At 40.3% G+C, this 20,056-nt stretch overlaps 1 protein-coding gene across 3 annotated transcripts in view; it reads right to left on the reverse strand.

Moving 5' to 3' along the window:
- PHF8 (PHD finger protein 8) overlaps positions 1-20,056 on the reverse strand; it is a 106,384-nt gene that overhangs the window by 64,997 nt on the left and 21,331 nt on the right. For all 3 annotated transcript variants that reach the window (XM_052663042.1, XM_052663039.1, XM_052663041.1), the window contains exons 3-4: positions 1,451-1,536; positions 959-1,067 (exon numbers count right to left, since the gene is read on the reverse strand). In XM_052663042.1, coding sequence (XP_052519002.1) covers positions 959-1,067; positions 1,451-1,536 — 195 coding nt within the window. The remainder of the gene's footprint in view (positions 1-958; positions 1,068-1,450; positions 1,537-20,056) is intronic.

Here is a 20,056-nt window from a genome sequence, read left to right on the forward strand (position 1 = left end):
CCTAATAGTAAAATACTAGAATCAATTTAAATGTTCATCAAGAGGACTGCTTAAATAAACTATACATTCATACAATGGAGTACTAAATATCCATGAAAAGGAATGAGGAACATTGGTATATGCTGTTATGGATTGATCTCTAAGATATAGAATTTATATTTTTTAAAAAGCAAGATATAGAACAATAAGTGTTTCTATTTGTGTTTTTTAATTTTAAAAAAGGGGAAACACACACATTCATATATGTTTGTATAAACAAAAACTATTTCTGAAAGAATGCACAAGAAATTGGTTGACTTTGGAGACAGGACCTGAGGGGGTAGAGTAAAAACGAAACTCATTGCCTTTAAATAAAACAAATATTAAATTGAAGAAACACTTATAATCCTAAATAACACTTCATTTACAGGAGAGCTGAAAATGGTCAAATGAATTAAAAACTAAGCAAAAGACAGTGCTTTCTTCATTAATTTTTCTAACTCATTATTTTTGTTCAAGTAGTTTATTTTCAATAAGCCAATCTTAATTTTTTAAGGAAATAAATATTTTCTTGATTGTAAAATACATGACTACTCAAAAAAAATTTTTCCAGAGAGTTTCCACTTCTCTACAATGAGAGAATTAAACTTTCTAGTTTTTAAGACTCTTTCTAGTTATAGCATTCCCTAGGTACATGTAAATATCCTCTCCTGACTGAGGCAAAAACTGCCTCTCTATCTACTCATAGTTTCTACAAGTAGACCTTAATGTACTCTGTACATCAAATGAAACTCTAACAATGTTTCTCAGAAACTGACTAAAACAGAAGATCTCCCCACAAAGGGAACTCAGAGCCCTGCAGACATCACCAAATGATGGAGGTACCTAGTGGGACAGCCAGTGGAAAAGCTGAGAAGAGATGGGTCCCAGCTTCCCAGAGCAGTAGTGTTCACTGGCCCTTGGAGTAGGGGGTCCTCACCTGTCAAAGGTCCTACTCCGGAGCTCTCGAATGAATGTAGGGCTTCCCGTCTTCACTGGCTTCCCCTTGTGTGTATCATGGCCTTTTGAAGATACACGGCGTTTTTTCACTAAGCCAGAGAAAGACAAGGGACTGAGTCAAAATGGCTACAGGCTATGGTTCTAAAAGCAAAAGCCTCAGCAGATCCTGCTTCTCTTCCAATCTAACAACCTACTGGAGCATCTGGAGTCAAGGAAGCCCTCATGGGCTCAGAAAAGCACTTGGTGAGGATAGGTGCTTCCTTTGGGGAATCCCTAAATAAGGGAGGGAGGTGAAACTACATTTCTGCCCTCTCAGTGGAGCAGCTGCTGGCCTGCAGGACCTACATAAGCTTCTCCTATTTCCCAAGGGAGACAAATCTGAAGCACTCAGGCAAAGGCAATTTCCCTTCCAAGCTTCCTTTGCTTTGTCTCTTTGGATTGCCTTCTCTTTAAAATCCCAAGATCTACTTACTAATGGAGGGCCCATGTAAGACCTCACAATTGGGGCAGTGGTAGAGGTCAATGTCAGCAGCCTTCTCCTCTTCAACACCAACACAACTAGAAAAGAGAAAATCAGCCAATGTTTGTGGAAATGTTATTTTTCATAAGGTCTAGAATTGTGTTGTTCAATACATAATTAAGTAAAATTTTAAATGCAGTTCCTCCATCACTCTAGGAACATTTCAAGTGCTCAATAGCTACATGTGGTTACCATATTGGGCAGATTATCAAACTGTTTTGTCAACGCAAAAAGTTCTATTGCACCACAACGGTCTAAAATAATTATGACAGAGCTAAAAAAGTAGACAATAAAGCTTCATTAAGACTCAGAATGGTCAAAGCTGGAAGAGACTCTAGAGCAGTGCTGTACGACAGAAATATAATGTGAGTCAAATACGTAATTTTAAATGTTCTAATAGCCCCATTAAAAGGTAAAAAGAAACAAGTGAAATTAATTTTAATAATAATTTAATAATATTTTATTTAACCACTATATCTAAAATATTATGCCTATATAAAATCAAACATTTAAACTTTATTGCTGCTGCTGCTGCTAAGTTGTGTCAGTTGTGTCCGACTCTGTGTGACACCATAGACGTCAGCCCACCAGGCTCCACTGTCCCTGGGATTCTCCAGGCAAGAATTCTGGAGTGGTTTGCCATTTCCTTCTCCAGTGCATGAAAGTGGAAAGTGAAAGGGAAGTCGCTCAGTCGTTTCTGACTCTTTGCGACCCATGGACTGCAGCGTACCAGGCTCCTCTGTCCATGGGATTTCCCAGGCAAGAGTACTGGAGTGTGCTGCCATTGCCTTCTTCTAAACTTTATTGAGCAATTTATTAAATGAAGAGGAATGAAAACAGTGGTTCCCTCTCAGTGAAGGATTATGGTAACCATTTTTTCTTCCTTATCTGTTTTTCCTAATTTTCTACAATGAGCACGCATTATTAATTTCATATTATAATATCTGAGAAAGACATAATTTTGAAAATCTGAGTTTACACGTATGTGAGCTAGTAATCTCACAAAATGTAAACCCTTCCTCACCAAAGAAGTCATCAGCAGCCCTCTAAAAATCTTCTGGCTAAGATCTAACTCTTAAAATCTTTGGTCAGCCACACAGAACAGGGAACATAAAAATAAGGCAGAGCTCCAACCATTTTGGTTCAAGACCATGCTCATGAACTGACTTCCTGGGATCAGGACGCCACCACCTTCCCCACTGCTAACCTTGTAAATCTGTTGCAGATCAATAAATTGGGGACATTTTATTTCATAAAAGCATTAGTCCATTACAGATTGGAAATTAAAAAAATACCCTGGTCCTTCACCTCAGAAAGTCTCAGAAGCACTGTGTTAGAACTTGGTCAGGTAGAAGCTGTACATTCTCTCAGACCCTTACAACTCAGGGCTGGGCTGGGGGTGGACGTCCCCCTCACTTTCCAGTGAGATTCTGAAATCATCTCTCCTCTATCCTTGTATAAGATCTCCTACTCTTCTGAGTTTCATATCATTCATCCATACCTCTTCCCACTCTTCTTCACTGTCAGCTACTCATCTCCCAAACATACCTTTTCATTCATTGAAAAAGATCCATCACAGATTCCTCTCCATCTCAAGTCCTGCCAACCTCTCACATGACATAATCAAGGATATAGAGGCCTAACATCTCAGCCTCTTAGCACATTGACCTTCTCATCTTCAGAGATTCCACTCCAATTTCAGCTGCCAGTTTTCATGGCCATCCCCCAAAACCCTATCAATACTTGCAACTGCTCCACCTCTGGAATACAAAATGCACACATCACTCTCTGACCACAAGGTCATCCATCCAGCTCTCATTCTTTACACCTGTTCTTTGCCCTCAAAATCTGTTGATTCTACTTTCCACCTGTTCAACTACTATTGCCTTCACCCTTCTTCCCTATCTAGTTTATAGATTCCATCATTCCTCACTTCAACCATTCTCTTACAGATACCCTCAACTCACTTGCCCCACTGCCTTTACATCACTCCCACATGCAAATCCAAGCCCTGGCTCAATCCACTGAACCACTGGACATGGCTAGAAGAAAAAAAAATCATTCAATGAATTGGTGCCACAATAAACTGAGTGTCCAAAATATCTAAGCCATAGAATAACCAACACAACATTGAAGGAGAAGAACAATGTTGGAAGACTGATGCTACCTGACTCAAACACTTATTGTAAAGCTACAGTAATCAGGACTTCCCTGGCGATCCAGCAGTAAAGACTCTGTGCTTCCAATGCAGGGGTAGCAGGTTCAATTCTTGATCAGGGAACTGAGATCCCACATGCTGCATGGTGCGGCAAAAATTTTAAAAAGCTACAATAATCAAGACAGTGTGGCACTGATGGAAGAATAATCAGATCAATAGAACAGGACAGAGTGCCCAGAAATAGATCAACAGAAATAGAGTCAACTGATCTTTGATAAAGGAGCAAAGGTAATACAATGTGGCAAAGACAGTCTTTCAACAAATGGTGCCAGAACAACTGAACATGCAAACAAATGAAATTACACACAGACCTTATACTCATCACAAAAAAGAACTCAAAATCGATCACAGACCGAAATACAAAATGTAAAGCTAGAAAACTTCTAGAAGATAACATAGGAGAGAATCTAGATAAATTTAAGTTTGGCAATGACTTTTTAGATGTAATACCAAAGGCACAGTCCGTGAAAAATGAGAATTGATAAGCCAGACTTCATTAAAATTAAAACCCTCTCTATGAAAGGAAGATAATGAAAAGATAAGCCAAAGACTGAGAGTAAATATTTCCAAAGGACATATCTAATAAAGGACTGTTATCCAAAATACACAAAGAACTCTTAAAACTCAACAGTAAGAAAATGAACAACCCGATTAAAAATGGGCATAAGATCTGAACAAATACCTCACCAAAGAAGATGTACAGATAGCAAATAAGTATATGAAAAGGTGTTCCACTTCATCTATCAATAGGACAATACAAATTAAAACAATGAGATATCACTATACACCTATCAGAATAGCCAAAATTCAGAACACTGACAGCACCAAATGTTGGCAAGGAGGTGGAACAACAGAAATTCTCATCCTTTGCAGGTGGGAATGCAAAACACAGCCACTTTAGAATACAATTTGGCAGTTTCTTACAAAACCAACTGCATTCTCTGGCATTTACTCAAAGTAACTGAAAACTATGTCCACACAGAAATCTGCACACAGATGTTTATGGCCACTTCATTCATAATTGCCAAAATTTGGATGCAACCAAGATGCCCTTCAGTAGGTGAATGGATAAAATGTGGTACATTCAGACAACTGAACCTTATTCAGCACTGAAAAAAAATAAAAAGAGCTATCAAGCCATGAATAGATATGAAAGAAACTGAAAGAACGCCATCAGGCTACATATTTTATGATTCCAACTACATGACATTCTGGAAAAGGCAAAGCAATGGGGACAGTAAAAAGATCAGTAGTTGCCAGGGGATGGCAGAAAAAGAGAGATGAATAGGCGGAGCACATAGAATTTTTAGAGCAGTGAAATTATTCTGCTACTAAAACAATATAATGGTGGGTACAAGTCATTATACATTTGCCCAAAACCCACAGAATGTATAATACCAAGAGTAAATCTTGATGTAAACTATGGATTTGGGGTGTAACTCATGTGTCAACATAGGTTCATCTACTTTAACAAACATACCACTCTGGTGGTGGGAGATGTTGCTAATGGGGGAGGCTATGCATGTGCAGGCAGGAGGCAAATGGGTAATCTCTGTACCTTCCACTCAATTTGGCTGTGAACCTAAAACTACTCTAAAAAATAAAGCCTATTTAAAAAACAATCTGGGTAATGCTGCCTGATAATTCTCCTGTATTTCCCTGCTCAGTTCTCTCCTCCATTATCCACAGTGGCTATTTCAAATCTCTGACCCCACTACCTTCTTTTCTCGCAACAAATGGCCTTGCCTCCGACTTCTTAGATAAAATGAAGTAAACAGAGGGGAACTACCTCAACTTCCCACACCAAATCCACCTCCTTCTACACCCTTCTTCTCCTCCTGTCACAACAAAAGAACTCTTTCCTTCTTTGTAAAGTCAGCTTTTCTACCTGGGTCACATTTTTACCTTCTCAATAAATTATCTCTTCTTTCCTCTCCCTCTTCACCTTCTCCTTCATAATAGCATTTAAACTAGCTCACTAATCTTTACAGATATAAAAAAGACAACACCCTCCCTCCTGTCTGCCCTTCTCTGTCACTTCAAAGCTAAATATCTTCTTTGTTTAACCTATGCAGCTTCACAATGACTTTTATTTAAATAAGTATCAATTATACATTTTATGAAACTCAAAAGGTACAGAAGTGTTTTACAGTGAAAAGTCTCCCTTCCGGGACTTCCCTGATGGTCCAGTGGTTAAGACTTTATCTTCCAGTGCAGGGGGTGAGGGTTCAATCGCTGGTTGGGGAACTAACACCCTGCTTGTCTTGTGGCAAAAAAAAAAAAGAACAAAAACCATAAAACCATAAAACAGAAACAACATTGTAACATTGTAACAAATTCAATAAAGACGGTAAAAATGGTCCACATCAAAAAAAAATCTTTTTTAAAAAAGTCTCCCTCCTATTCCTAGCCAACTGGTAGTATCCAGAGACCTTCCACAGGGACCAAACCGATAAAAAGAATTTTTTCAGGTTGCTGTGTACACTTTCTCACCCACTGCTGCAGTCTGATTTTAGTCTTTTTGTTGTTCAGTAGCTAAGTCATGTCTGACTCTTTGTGATCCTATGGACTGCAGCATGCCATGCTTCCATGTCCTTCACTATCTCCCAGAGTTTGCTCAAACTCATGTCCATTGATTCAGTGATGCCATCCAACCGTCTCATCCTCTGTCATCCCCTTCTCCTCTTGCCATCAATCTTTCCCAGCATCAGGGTCTTTTCCAACGAGTCAGCTCTTTGCATCAGGTGGCCAATGTACTGGAGCTTCAGCTTCAGCATCAGTCCTTCCGATGAATATTCAGGGTTGACTTCCTTTAGCATTGACTGATTTGATCTCCTTGCTGTCCAAGGGACACTCAAGAGTTTTTCCAGCACCACAGTTCGAAAGCAAAAACAGACCTCACTGATATCTTAACCTCCTTATTGATACATGCAATAAGTACTTCTCTTTTATCTCACTTGACCTAGCAGCATTATCACAGTACTGACCCTGTGCTCTCTTTACTTGACTTCCATAACACCCCATTTGCCTGGGGTCCATTCCTCAAGCTAATATTTAATGAGCATCTGCCAGGCCCTGGTCTTGGTGCTGGAGAGACAAAGACACAGAACAAGCATACAAAAATCCCTGCTCTTAAGAAGCTGACATTCTTTTTAATAGACATGAGTTTGAGTAAACTCTAGGAGTTGGTGATGGACAGGGAGGCCTGCTGTGCTGCAGTCCACGGGGTTGCAAACAGTGGGACACCACTGAGCGACTGAACTGAACTGAACTGAAGGTCCAAAAGTGTTATATGGCGAAATAATTTTGCAAATTTTTTGATTTTGGACCTTAAACCAAAATTCACTATTTTTTTTGACTAGTTTGATAAAATTTTCAGCAGTGGTATGATTAGTACATTTTTTTGTTTGTTTTTTAAAATAAATTTATTCATTTTAATTGGAGACTAATTACTTTACAATATTGTAGTGGTTTGTCATACATTGCCATGAATCAGCCACGGGTGTACATGTGTTCCCCATCCTGAACCCCTCTCCCACCTCCCTCCCAGTCCCATCCCTCTGGGTCATCCCAATGCACCAGCCCCGAGCACCCTGTCCCAGGCATCAAACCTGGACTGGCAATCCATTTCACATATGATAATATACATGTTTCATTGCCATTCTCCCAAATCATCCCACCCTCGCCCTCTCCCACAGAGTTCAAAAGACCGTTCTATACATCTGTGTCTCTTTTGCTGTCTCGCATATAGGGTTATCGTTACTATCTTTCTAAATTCCATATATATGCATTAGTATACTGTATTGATGCTTTTCTTTCTGGCTTACTTCACTCTGTATAATAGGCTCCAGTTTCATCCACCTCATTAGAACTGATTCAAATGTATTCTTTTAGAAGCTGACATTCTAATGGTTGATGCGGACAAGAAACAAAGTAACTCAATATATCAGTGAAATATATTGTGCCTTAGATAGCAAGAGGAGCTAAGTATAAAAATAAAGCAGAAGGGGAATATGTATGCATGTGTATGCAAGTATACAGACACACACAGTGGGTTGGGGGGCGGCAAGAGGAATGACAGCGGTGCTGGAATTTTAGGTAGGGCAGCCAGGGAAGGACTCACCAACAAAACAACTTTTGAATTGTTGTTTTGACCTGAAGGAAGTAAAGGAGCAAGCCATATGTATATAAGAGAAGAGCATTCCAATTAGAACAGCAAGTACAAAGGCCCTGTGGCAGGAGTCTGCCCAGATTATTAAGGAAACAGAGAAGAGCAGAGTGCAAGGGGGACAATAACAGGTTGGAAAGGCTCATGCAATAGGGTCCTGTTGGCCATCATAAAGAACTTTGGCTTTGCCTGAGTGAAAAACTGGGTGAAATCCACCAGAGGATTATGAGCAGGGATGTGATGTGATCTTAATTACATCTCTGGCTGCTCCTTCTGTTTCTCAGTGCACTCTTTTTCTCCTGTCCCCTTCTTAAATGTTGACATTTCTTAGGTCCTCTTGCCTGGGCACCCTTTTCTCATTTTTTCCTCGTTGGTTTCACTCACTCCCAGGGCTCCATGTGCCCTCTATGTACCTACAACTGCAAGCCAGATCTCTCTGGTGAGTTTCAGACTACTCCCTTGAAATGTCACCTGGATATTTCTACTGGATAGCCCACTTACATAGCACTTCAAATTAACATGTCCAAATTCAACTTGTCTCCCTGCCTGTCCCTTAAACCTACTCCCTCTCTAAACTATCACCATAAGCTCACCAGGTGTTTAAGTCAGAAACTTGGCAGCCACTAATGACGTGCCTCTCATCTTTCTCCCTCCACTATACCCTTAGTAGGTATTCAAGCTCATGACATTAAGACTTTAAGCCAAGATTGCCTAGTGTGATTGCTCAGTTGTGTCCAACTGTTTGCAACCTCATGGACTGTAGCCCACCAGCCTCCTCTGTCCACAGGATTTCCCAGGCAAGAATACTGGAGTAAACTGTCATTTCCTTCTCTAGGGGATCTTCCCAATGCAGGGACTGAACCCATTTCTCCTGCATTGGCAGTTAAGATTCTTTATGGCTGAGCCACCAGGGAAGCCCACATCCTAGCTAGACCTCCACTTAACTAGCTGTGAGATCTTAGGCGAGTTAACCTCTCTACGCCTCAGTTTCCTAGTCGGTAAGATGGGGATAAAAACTGTTTTGTGTATCATAAAGCTTCTCTCAAAAGTAAATGAGTTAATTTATATAGTGTTTAGAACAGTGCCTTGTACAGACCAAGTGCTCTGTATATGATGCTATTATCATCCAAGTTATCACCATGTCCTAATTGGCTATCAATTGCCCTTCTAGTAGTGTCCTGTCCACTGGATAGTCCTGTCATCCTCACAGTCCCTGACCTAATTCATGCCACTATTATCTCTAACTGGGATTATTGTCCTGCCTTCCTAAATGGGCTCCTGGCCTCTACTCTGTCCTCACCCAAATGGCCAGCCACACTACAGCCAAAAGTGATCATTTTTAAATGCAAATTTGATCCTGTCAGTGCTTCTCAAACCCACCACATGCTTTCTATTTTTGTTAAGGTAAAGTATAAACTTCTCATGGCCTAAAAGGCCCCACCATTTGCCCTTCACACACAGCATCAGCTATATATAATTTGTGGGGCTAGTGCAAATGAAAATCAGGGCCTCCCTGCTGAGAAACAAACAAAGCTTTTTCCTCTCTTCCATGATTTCTCTCTCAAACTTGTCATGGGGCTTTTTATTTGCTAATTCCTGTCTTGTTCCCTTGGGCATGGGACTGTTCAAAGGACAAGCACAGGCCCTCACAGGCACTCAGAGTGCAGGACCCATGCACCTGACCCTGACTCTCCAGGAACTGCACCCAAGCCTGGTGATACAGGCAGCCAGCTGAAAATCTGTTCAGGGAGGCAGGGAAGCAGCAAGAAGTAGGACCACAGGTGAGCTAAAGCTCCAGGTCTCCAGGACAAACTACACTATCCCATTGAACTTCACATACAAAACACAAATTCAAAGGTAAAATTATTAAGAATTTCAAGACAACAACCACATAGCATTAAACCTCAAGCATGGGCATGGGGCCCTTTCAAATATGAGGCTGTGTGTGACTACAGTTGTCACACATGCCATGAAGCCAGCCTTGCTCTAAAAACCCAGCTGAACTCTCAGTGCCAAGCTCTTTCTGGTCTCTGGCACTCATCACACATGGCTCCTTATGCCCAGAACATTCCTTCTCTTTCTCTTCCCTACTCCCATGCCACCCACCCCTCACCAACTATTCTTATTTCAGCACCCACCCTACAGACTTGCAATTGCCCATTTACTTGCTATCTGCCTCTACTACATACAGCAGACAGCATCTCTTGTTCACCCCAAGTCCTCACCTTATCCATCTCCCAAGTCAGCTTATTATTCAATCCAATTCATTGGGCTAGATAACATCTCACATCAGACTTCTGGCTGCACTGTCTCAATAATTATCACCTGGACCAAGGTTTCTAAATGCTGTTTTGCTTCCCTAGTGAGGAGGACAATTATTACAGCACCAGGTCTCAAGATTAAAATGAATTATTCCCAATATGTACCACAGAGCTTGGCACATGGTAGGTACTCAGTATTTGGATGTAAGTTGGTGCACAAATTCAATAAACATTGATTGAAAATAGCTACTGCCCTCATGGACTGGACATTCTAGAGGGGTGGTGAAAAACAGTTTCATAAGTGCTATAAAATAAATAAAGCAGGGTAAGGGGATGGTCCAACCAGTCCATTCTGAAGGAGATCAGCCCTGGGATTTCTTTGGAAGGAATGATGCTAAAGCTGAAACTCCAGTACTTTGGCCACCCATGCAAAGAGTTGACTCATTGAAAAAGACTGTGATCCTGGGAGGGATTGGGGGCAGGAGGAGAAGGGGACGACAGAGGATGAGATGGCTGGATGGCATCACTGACTCAATGGATGCGAGTCTGAGTGAACTCTGGGAGTTGGTGATGGACAGGGAGGCCTTATGTGCTGTGATTCATGGGGTCACAAAGAGTCGGACATGACTGAGTGACTGAACTGAACTGAACTGAAGGGGATGGTGAGTGAATCTGAAGTCTTCATAAAAGGAATTGAGGAGAAAAGTGAGCTATGAATATATTATCACATTTAACCTCCACAACAAACCAGGGCATCTGTACAGTACTCAGAAGCACAGAGTTTAAAAGTACAAACTTGGGAGCAAAACTGCCTGGGTTTAAATCTCACCTCTGCCACTTACTAATTGTGTGAACTTACGCAGTTTACTTAACTTTGGTGTGCCTTAGCATCTATAAAATAAGAATATTAATAGTACCCCACCTCATAGGGTTGTTAGGCTTAAATGAGCTCAAGTAGGTAAAGAAACCGAGAGTACTTGGCACATCATTATTAATATTATTCTAACTTAACAGATGAGAAATCTGAGTGGCTAAGTTACTTGTTGGTCATTACAAAACTAATAAATAAAAGAGCAGGATAAAAATCTGGATCCGTTTGACTCCACTATACCACTATAATATATATCAGAATATAATGTAAGGTTGTTAGAGTACAAGTGCTACAAGAATACAAAAGTGGGCATTTAACCCCTCTAGGGTTTGGAACTAAGATGGGGACTAAGGGCTGGAGAAGCTTAAAAGGTAACAAGATTGCTCAGGAGCCTGTCTAGCTTCTTATGTGCTCAAGCTCTGCTCTCTGAGGATGTCCAAAGAGCCAAGTGCTGTCACCACCTATGCCTGCAAAAACAATATCTTCTTTCATCAATAAAGAGGAAAAAGAAAATATTTTACTTTTCTTCATTATTCAAAAACTATCAGAAAATCCAAGTCAAATTCTGGTTCCTGCTACAATCTTGATCAGGCCAAGCACAATCTATAAAAACAGGGATGATCCATCCCCAGATGTTGAGGCACCCACCATTCATACCAATTCCCTCTGCCTCCAAGCACATAGAACTGGAGGAGTACAAAGAACACTGAGCAAGTTTCAGTGTACCAGGGAAGTTTCTTTTCTGGTCTACCCAGTCTTTGGCACATAACTCTGCCAATAACAGGTTTCACTAAATTCTGGATGTACCAAAAGAATTATTCTATATGCACTGACATGCACACAAACAAGGTGTCACCTCATCTCCCCAAAAAACCCACGCAAACAAAAAAGCCTTTTGTGACCCCTTCTGTTATTGCCTTATTACTCTGTTCCCCTGTATATCAAAGCCCTTCAAAACAAAAACTTGAGTCCTTTCACACAGCAAATCCTGTATCAATATATACTCAAAATCTAATCACTTCTCATCAACACTGACTGTGGTCCAAATCACCATTACCTAATTAGATGAATATTTTCTCAAATATTAGGGCACATCAGAAACACCTGGAAAACTTCTTAAGACCGATTCCTAGGTCTATCTCCAGAGATCCTGATTTGATAGATCTGGGGTGGGGCCTAGAAATGTGCATTTCTAACCAGACCCCAGGTGATGCTGATGCTGCTGGTCCAAGGACCACACTTTAAGAAACAATGATCTACGGTGATCTCAAAACTCTCCCTGCTTCATCTCATACTCCTCATCTTGAGTCTGTCCTCACAACAGCCAAAGCCTAAACGAGATCACAACTCTCCTTTGCTCAAAATTTTTCTGTGGTTCCCATCCCACTTGGCATGAAAAAACTTAACAACGGGTCATAGGGCCCTATACCTGTGGTTCTCAAACTTGAGTGTGCATCAGAATCACCTGGAAGGTTTGTTAAACCATAGCTTCCTGGAGTGGACCCCCAGTTTCTGATTTGGTATGTCTGGGGTAGGACAATGGACTTTGCCTAACCAGTTCCCAGGTGATGCTGATCCTGCTGGTCCTACTTGGAGAACCATTAATCTACATGATTTATGCCCCCACCCCCACTCCCAGCCCCTATCATCAGCTTCTACTACTCTCTCCTCACTCTGTCTAGTAACACTGGCTTCTTCACTTTAATTGGAACATGCCAGGCGTGCTCCCCACTCAGGTCCCTTATTTCCTCTACTTGGAACCCTCTTCCCCAACTTCCCTCCCTCACTTTCCTTCAGGCCTCTGCTCAAGTGTCACCCATATAATCACCCTATACATCAATAAAATAACTATGCCTCCAGCCCTGGAGATGGCACTCCTTTTCATCTTGCTTTACATTTCTCTACAGCACTATCACTTAACACACTATATGAAAGTGAAGTGAAAGTGTTAGTTGTTCAGTTGTGTCTAACTGTTTGCAACCCCAAGAACTGTAGCCCTCCAGGCTCCTCTGTCCATGGAATTCTCTAGGCAAGAATACTGGAGTGGGTAACCATCCCCTTCTCCAGGGGATCTTCTCGATCCAGGGATCAAACTTAGGTCTCCTGCATTGCAGGCAGATTCTTTACTGTATGAGCCACCAGGGAAGCCAAACACACTATATATTTACTTGTAAGCTTACTGTCTCATGTTCACTGCTGTATCCACTCTCCCAGTGTCTAGAAAATACCATAGCACACACATACTGAATAAGTAAGTCCATAAATGAGTGAATAAATGAATGAATTCATCTTGTTTTCTAACACGAAATAATCTAGAGGTCACAGCCTGTGTGTCATCCATCTCTATCTCTGACAGCTCTTAGCTCACACCTTAGCAAAGAGTAAATACTCAAGAAATATTTATTGTATGAATATTCTAGGTGACAGCCAGAACTGGGTATCTACTGTGTGCTAGGACTGTGCTAGGTGCTTTACAGAGATTCTCTTACTAATCTTCATAACAATCAATGAAATATAGATTCTTTCTGTTTTAAAGCTAAGATAGCATGCCCAAAACTAATGCAATTATTGTGAAATCTATACTTCAATTAAAAAATTTTTAATATATGAGTAAAGCTGAGAAAGCAGACACTTAGAGAGGTGAAATGATCTACCCAAAGAAATGGGGCTAGTAAAAGGGAAAGTTAGGATTCCAGGCCAGTTTTTCATCACTATTCCTCTATTACCAAAAGCAGATGTTCATTTAGTTCCCATAACTCATTCCTGGGCATCATGCCTATGAGGTCTTCTGGTCTGAATTTTTATAACTCCTCTTGGGGACTGACTACCCATCCTTTGGTACATATTTGCCATTCCAAATTTCTCCTAGGTGAGTTGGGGCAAAAATTATGCTGCCCCACTGGTGAAGGAATGGCTCTGAATCTGGATTTTGGCAGTTACATGAATTTACAAATATGATAAAATGTATAGAACTAAATATACATATACATAAATGAGTATGTATAAAACTGGTGAAACTGGAATAAGATTGGTGAGTTGTACCACTGCAGTTATATAAGATACCACCATGGAGGAAACTGCATAAAGGTACAAAGGCCCTCCACATACATTTTTTGCAACTTCCTTAAAAAAAAAAAGAATGTAAAGGACTAAGGCTGAGACTTCCCTGGTGGCTCAGACGGTAAAGCGTCTGCCTACAATGCGGGAGACCCAGGTTCTATCCCTGGGTTGGGAAGATCCTCTGGAGAAGGAAATGGCAACCTGCTCCAGTACTCTTGCCTGGAAAATCCCATGGAGAGAGGAACATGGTAGGCTACAGTCCATGGGGTCGCAAAGAGTCAGATACGATTGAGCAACTTCACTTTCACTTTTCATGAATCTATAATTATTAAAAAATAAAATTTATTTTAAAAAATACACCACTCCAAAGACAACCTATGAGCCCTGACAGAGCAGGCTGTCCTTCTGATCCTTCTAACTCCACACCCTACAAGACTTTCTCCAGACCAGGGATTCAGCAGCCCATACACTGCATCTAGCAAACTCTGAATATGAATGCTAGGCCTTCTCTTCCCTTTGCTACACACTCTGAAAGCTGTGGGTTACCCTTCTGCTGCTTTCAAGAGAGTGGTATCCACTTTAACTTGATTTCACTTGGAACAAAAATGTGGAGTGTGTGTGAGCTTATAAGCCTGATTTTCTCTATCTCCCACTTGAAAATGGTTTAACCCAGCAGTGCCTTATACTATCTACAGTATTATATCCTACAGCAAGAGTCCAAGGGACCCAAGTTTGACTTGTGGTTGAACAACTAACTGGCTGTGTAGCTTTGAGCAAGCTATTTAACCTCATGAGAGAAAATAACAGCTCCAAAGAGCTATTTGAAAGATTAATTGGTCAATTTTTGGTTCAGGAATAATGGAGTAAATGTACTTCTCCCTATTACTCTCACTAAGTACAGCTAAAAATCTCAGACATTAAGAAAAATAAAAGGTAAAATGACTCTGAAAAATGGAGAGAAGGCAGCCTGACCAGATGACAGCAGGACCTGAGGTAGTGAATGTCAACAGACAGCAAGTGGGGGAACCTGGACTTCTACTTCTACCTGGCAGTCAAGAGCAGTACCTACCTCTTACCCTGACAATGAAGTGCAGTGTCTGAAGAAGTCTGCAAAAACAAGATATAATAATATCCAGAGTCTCATAACATAATACCCCAAATATTCAGGATATAATGAAAATAATGACTCAGCTTATCAAGAACAAGAAAAATCACAACCTGAATGAACAAAGAAAATCAGTAATCTCACTAATGAGATGACACAGATGCTGGAATTATCTGACGGATTTTAAAAGGGCAACCACAAAAATGCTTCGATAACAATTACAAACATGCCAGAAACAAATGAATAAATAAAAAGTATAAGCAAAAACTAGAATCTCTGCATAGAAATAGAAGATATAGAAAAGAACCAATGACATTTTTAGAAAAAACTATTGTTGCTTAGTCACTAAGTCATGTCCGACACTTTTGAGACTCCATGGACTGTAGCTCACCAGCTCCTCTGGCCATGGGATTTCCCAGGCAAGAATACCAGAGTGGGTTGCCATTTCCTTCTCCATGGGAACCTTCCCAACCGAGATCAAATCTGCGTCTCCTGTATTGGCAGGCAGATTATTTACCACTGAGCCACCAAGGAAGCACTTAGAAAAAACTAATGCAACTTAAATGAAAACTCACTGCATGGGCTCAACAACAGAATGTAGACAATAGTGGGAAAAAAATAGTAAATCTAAAGACAGAACAACAGAAACTATCTAATCTGAACAACAGAAAGAAAATAGACTGAACTATGAACAACTATAAGTCAAAAATTGGACAACCTAGAAGAAATAGATTAATTCTTAGAAACATACAACCTGACAAAACTGTATCAGAAAGAAACAGAAAATCTAAAGAGACTAATAAGGAGATTGAATCAGTAATAAAAAAAAAAAATTTCCCAAAGAGAAGAGAAGCCCAGAACCAAATGGCTTCATTGGTAAATTTTATCAAACATTTAAAGAAGAATTACCACCAATTTTTCCCAAACTCTTTTTTAAAAAATCAAAGAGAAGGGAACACTCCAGAACTCATTTTATGTGGCCAGGATTACCCTGATACCAAAGACAGGTAAGAACACTACATGAAAAGAAAACTACAGGTCAATATCCCTGATGAATACACATGGAAACATTCTCAATAAAATACTAGCAAACCAAATTTAGCAGCAAACTAAAGGGATCATTTCCCAGGATCAAATGGGATTTATCCTTGAAACACAAAGCTGGTTCAACATAAACAAATTAATAAAGGTGATATATCACATTAATAGAATGAAAGAAAACAGTGATCTCAAAAGAAGATACAGAAGCATTTGACAAAATTCAACACTGATTTATAAACACTCACTGGGGTATAGAAGAAATGTATTTCAACATAATAAAGGCCATATAAGATAAGCCCACAGCTAACATCAGACTCAATGGTATATGGTTGAAAGCTTTTCCTCTAAGATCTGGAACAAGACAAGGATACTCACTCTCACCACTTCTATTCAACAGAGTACTAGAAATCCCAGCCAGAGCAATCAGGCAAGAGAGGGGAAAAAGGCATCAGAATTGGCAAGAAAGAAGCACAATTATCTGTTTGCAGGTGACATGATTTTATATATAAGAAATCCTAAAATTCCATCCCCAAACGGTTACAGCTAATCAATAAATTCTGTAAAGTTGCAGGATAAAATATTAACATGCGGGACTTCCCTGGTGGTTGAGAATCCACCTGCTAAAGCAGGGGACACAGGTTCGACCTCTGATCTGGGAAGATCCCAAACGCCATGGGGCAACTAAGCCCATGCACCAAAACTGCTGAAGCCCATGGGCCTAGAGCCCATGTTCCACAACAAGAGAAGTCACCATAATGAGAAACCTGCACACTGCAATAAAGAGGAGCCTCTGCTTACTGCAACAGAGAAAGCCCACATGCAGAAACAAAGACCTAGCACAACCAAAAACAAAAAATTAATTTAAAAAATTAATATGAAAAAATCAGTAGCATGTTTATACACCAAAAACATTATCTGAAAAATAAATAAAACAATTCCATTTACAATAGTGCCAAAAACTATAAACTACTTAGGAATAAATTTAATCAAGAAGGTGAAAGATCTCTACACTGAAAATTACAAGACATCAGTGAAAGAAACTGAAGAAAACACAAAGAAATGGAAGGATATCCTGGGTTCATGGATTGGAAAAATCAATTTTGTTAAAAAGTCCACATTGCCCAAAGCCATCTATAGATACAAAACAATCTTTATCAAGATTCCAATGGTAATGATACACAGAAGATTACTATGGCCCCTGTGCAAGTCAGTCAGTTCAGTTGGTCACTTGTGTCTGACTCTTTGCAACCCCATGGAATGCAGCACTCCAGGCTTCCCTGTCCATCATCAATTTCTGGAGCTTGTTCAAACTCAAGTCCATCAAGTCGGTGATGCCATCCAACCATCTCATTCTCTGTCATCCGTTTTTCCTCCTGCCTTCAATCTTTCTCAGCATCAGGTCTTTTTTAATGAGTCAGTTCTTCGCATCAGGTAGCCAGATTGTTGGAGCTTCAGCATCAGTCCTTTCCCTTAGGACTGACTGGTTTGATCTTCTTGTAGTCCAAGGGATTCTCAAGAGTCTTGTCCAACACCACACTTCAAAAGCATCAATTATTTAGCACTCAGCTTTCTTTACGGCCCAACTCCCACATCCATACATGACTACTAGAAAAGCTATAGCTTTGACTAGACAGATCTTTGTCGGCAAAGTAATGTCTCTGCTTTTTAACATGTTGTCTAGATTGTTTCTCATAGCTCTTCTTCCAAGGAGCAAATGTCTTTTAATTTCATGGCTGCAGTCACCATCTGCAGTGATTCTGGAGCCCAAAAAAATAAAGTCTGTCACTGTTTCCATTGTTTCCCCATCTATTTCCCATGAAGTGATGGGACCAGATGCCATGATCTTAGTTTTTTGAATGTTGAAATTTTAAGCCAGCTTTTGCACTTTCCTCTTTCACTTTCATCAAGAGGCTCTTTAGTTCTCTTGGCTTTCTGCCATAAAGGTGGTGTCATCTGCATATCTGAGGTTATTGATATTTCTCCCTGCAATCTTGTGCTTCATCCAGCCTGGCATTTCACATGATGTTCTCTGCATATAAGTTAAATAAGCAGGGTGACAATATACAGTCTTGACATACTCCTTTCCCAATACGAAACCAGTCTGTTGTTCCATGTCTGGATATAACTGTTGCTTCTTGACCTGCATTCAGATTTCTCAGGAGGCAGATAAGGTGGTCTGGGATTCCCATCTCTTAAAGAATTTTCCACACTTTGTTGTGATCCACACAGTCAAAGGCATTTACATAGTCTATGAAGCCAATGTATTTCTGGAATTCCCTTGCTTTTTCTATGATCCACAGGATGTTGGCAATTTGATCTCTCATTCCTCTGCTTTATCTAAACCCAGCTTGTACATCTAAAAGTTCTAGGTTCATGTACTGTTGATGCCTGGCTTGGAGAATTTTGAGCATTACTTTGCTAGCATGTGAAATGAGTGCAATTGTGCAGTAGTTTGAACGTTCTTTGGCACTGGAATGAAAACTGACCTTTTCCAGTCCTGTGGCCACTGCTGAGTTTTCCAGATTTGCTGGCATATTGAGTGCAGCACTTTCACAGCATCACCTTTTAGGATCTGAAATAGCTCAGCTGGAATTCCATCACCTCCACTAGCTCTGTCCATAGTGATGCTTCCTAAGGCCCACTTGACTACTCATTCCAGGATGTCTGGCTCTAGATTAGTGATCACACCATCATTATTATCTGGGTCATGAAGATCTTTTTTGTGTAGTTCTTCTGTGTATTCTTGCCACCTCTTCTTAATATCTTCTGCTTCTGTTTGGTCCATATTGTTTCTGTCCTTTACGGTGCCCAACTTTGCATGAAATGTTCCCTTGGTAGTTCTAATTTTTTTGAAGAGATCTCTAGTCTTTCCCATTCTATTGTCTTCCTCTGTGTCTTTGCATTGATCACTTAGGAAGGCTTTCTTATCTCTTCTTGCTATTCTTTGGAACTCTGCATTCAGATGGATATATCTTTCCTTTACTCCTTTGCCTTTTGCATCTGTTTGTAGATGCTATTTGTAAGGCTTCCTCAGACAACCATTTTGCCTTTTTTGCATTTCATTTTCCTGGGGATGGTTTTGATCACTGCCTCCTGTACATGTTACTAACCTCCATCCATAGTTCTTCTAGCACTCTATCAGAGCTAATCCCTTGAATCTATTTGTCACTTCCACTGTATTTGTCACTATCAGAGCTAATCCCTTGAATGTATTTGTCATTTCCACTGCAAGGGATTTGATATAGGTCATACCTGAATGGTCTAGTGGCTTTCCCTACTTTCTTCAATTTAAGTCTGAATTTTGCAATAAGGAGTTCATGATCTGACCCACAGTCAGCTCCTGGTCTTGTTTTTGATGACTGTATAGAGCGTCTCCATCTTCAGCTGCAAAGAAGATAATCAGTCTGATTTCGGTAGTGACCATCGGGTGATGTGCATGTATAGTCTTTCCTTGTGTTGTTAGAAGAGGGTGTTTGCTATGACCAGTGCATTCTCTTGGCAAAACTTTGTTAGCCTTTGCCCTGCTTCATTTTGTACTCCAAGGCCAAACTTGCCTGTTACTTCAGGGATCTCTTGACTTCTTACTTTTGCACTCCAGTCCCCTATAATGAAAAGGACATCTTTTTTGGTGTTAGTCCTAGAAGGTCTTGTAGGTCATGATAGAACCATTCAACTTCAGCTTCTTTGGCACCAGAAGTTTGGGCATAGACTAGGGTTACTGTCATATACAATGGTTTGTGTTGGAAATGAATAGAAATCATTCTGTCATTTTTGAGATTGCATCCAAGTACTGTGTTTTGGACTCTTCTGTTGACTATAATGGCTACTTCATTT

The sequence above is a fragment of the Budorcas taxicolor genome, chromosome X (assembly GCF_023091745.1).
Source record: "Budorcas taxicolor isolate Tak-1 chromosome X, Takin1.1, whole genome shotgun sequence".
Classification (NCBI taxonomy): Eukaryota; Metazoa; Chordata; class Mammalia; order Artiodactyla; family Bovidae; genus Budorcas; species Budorcas taxicolor.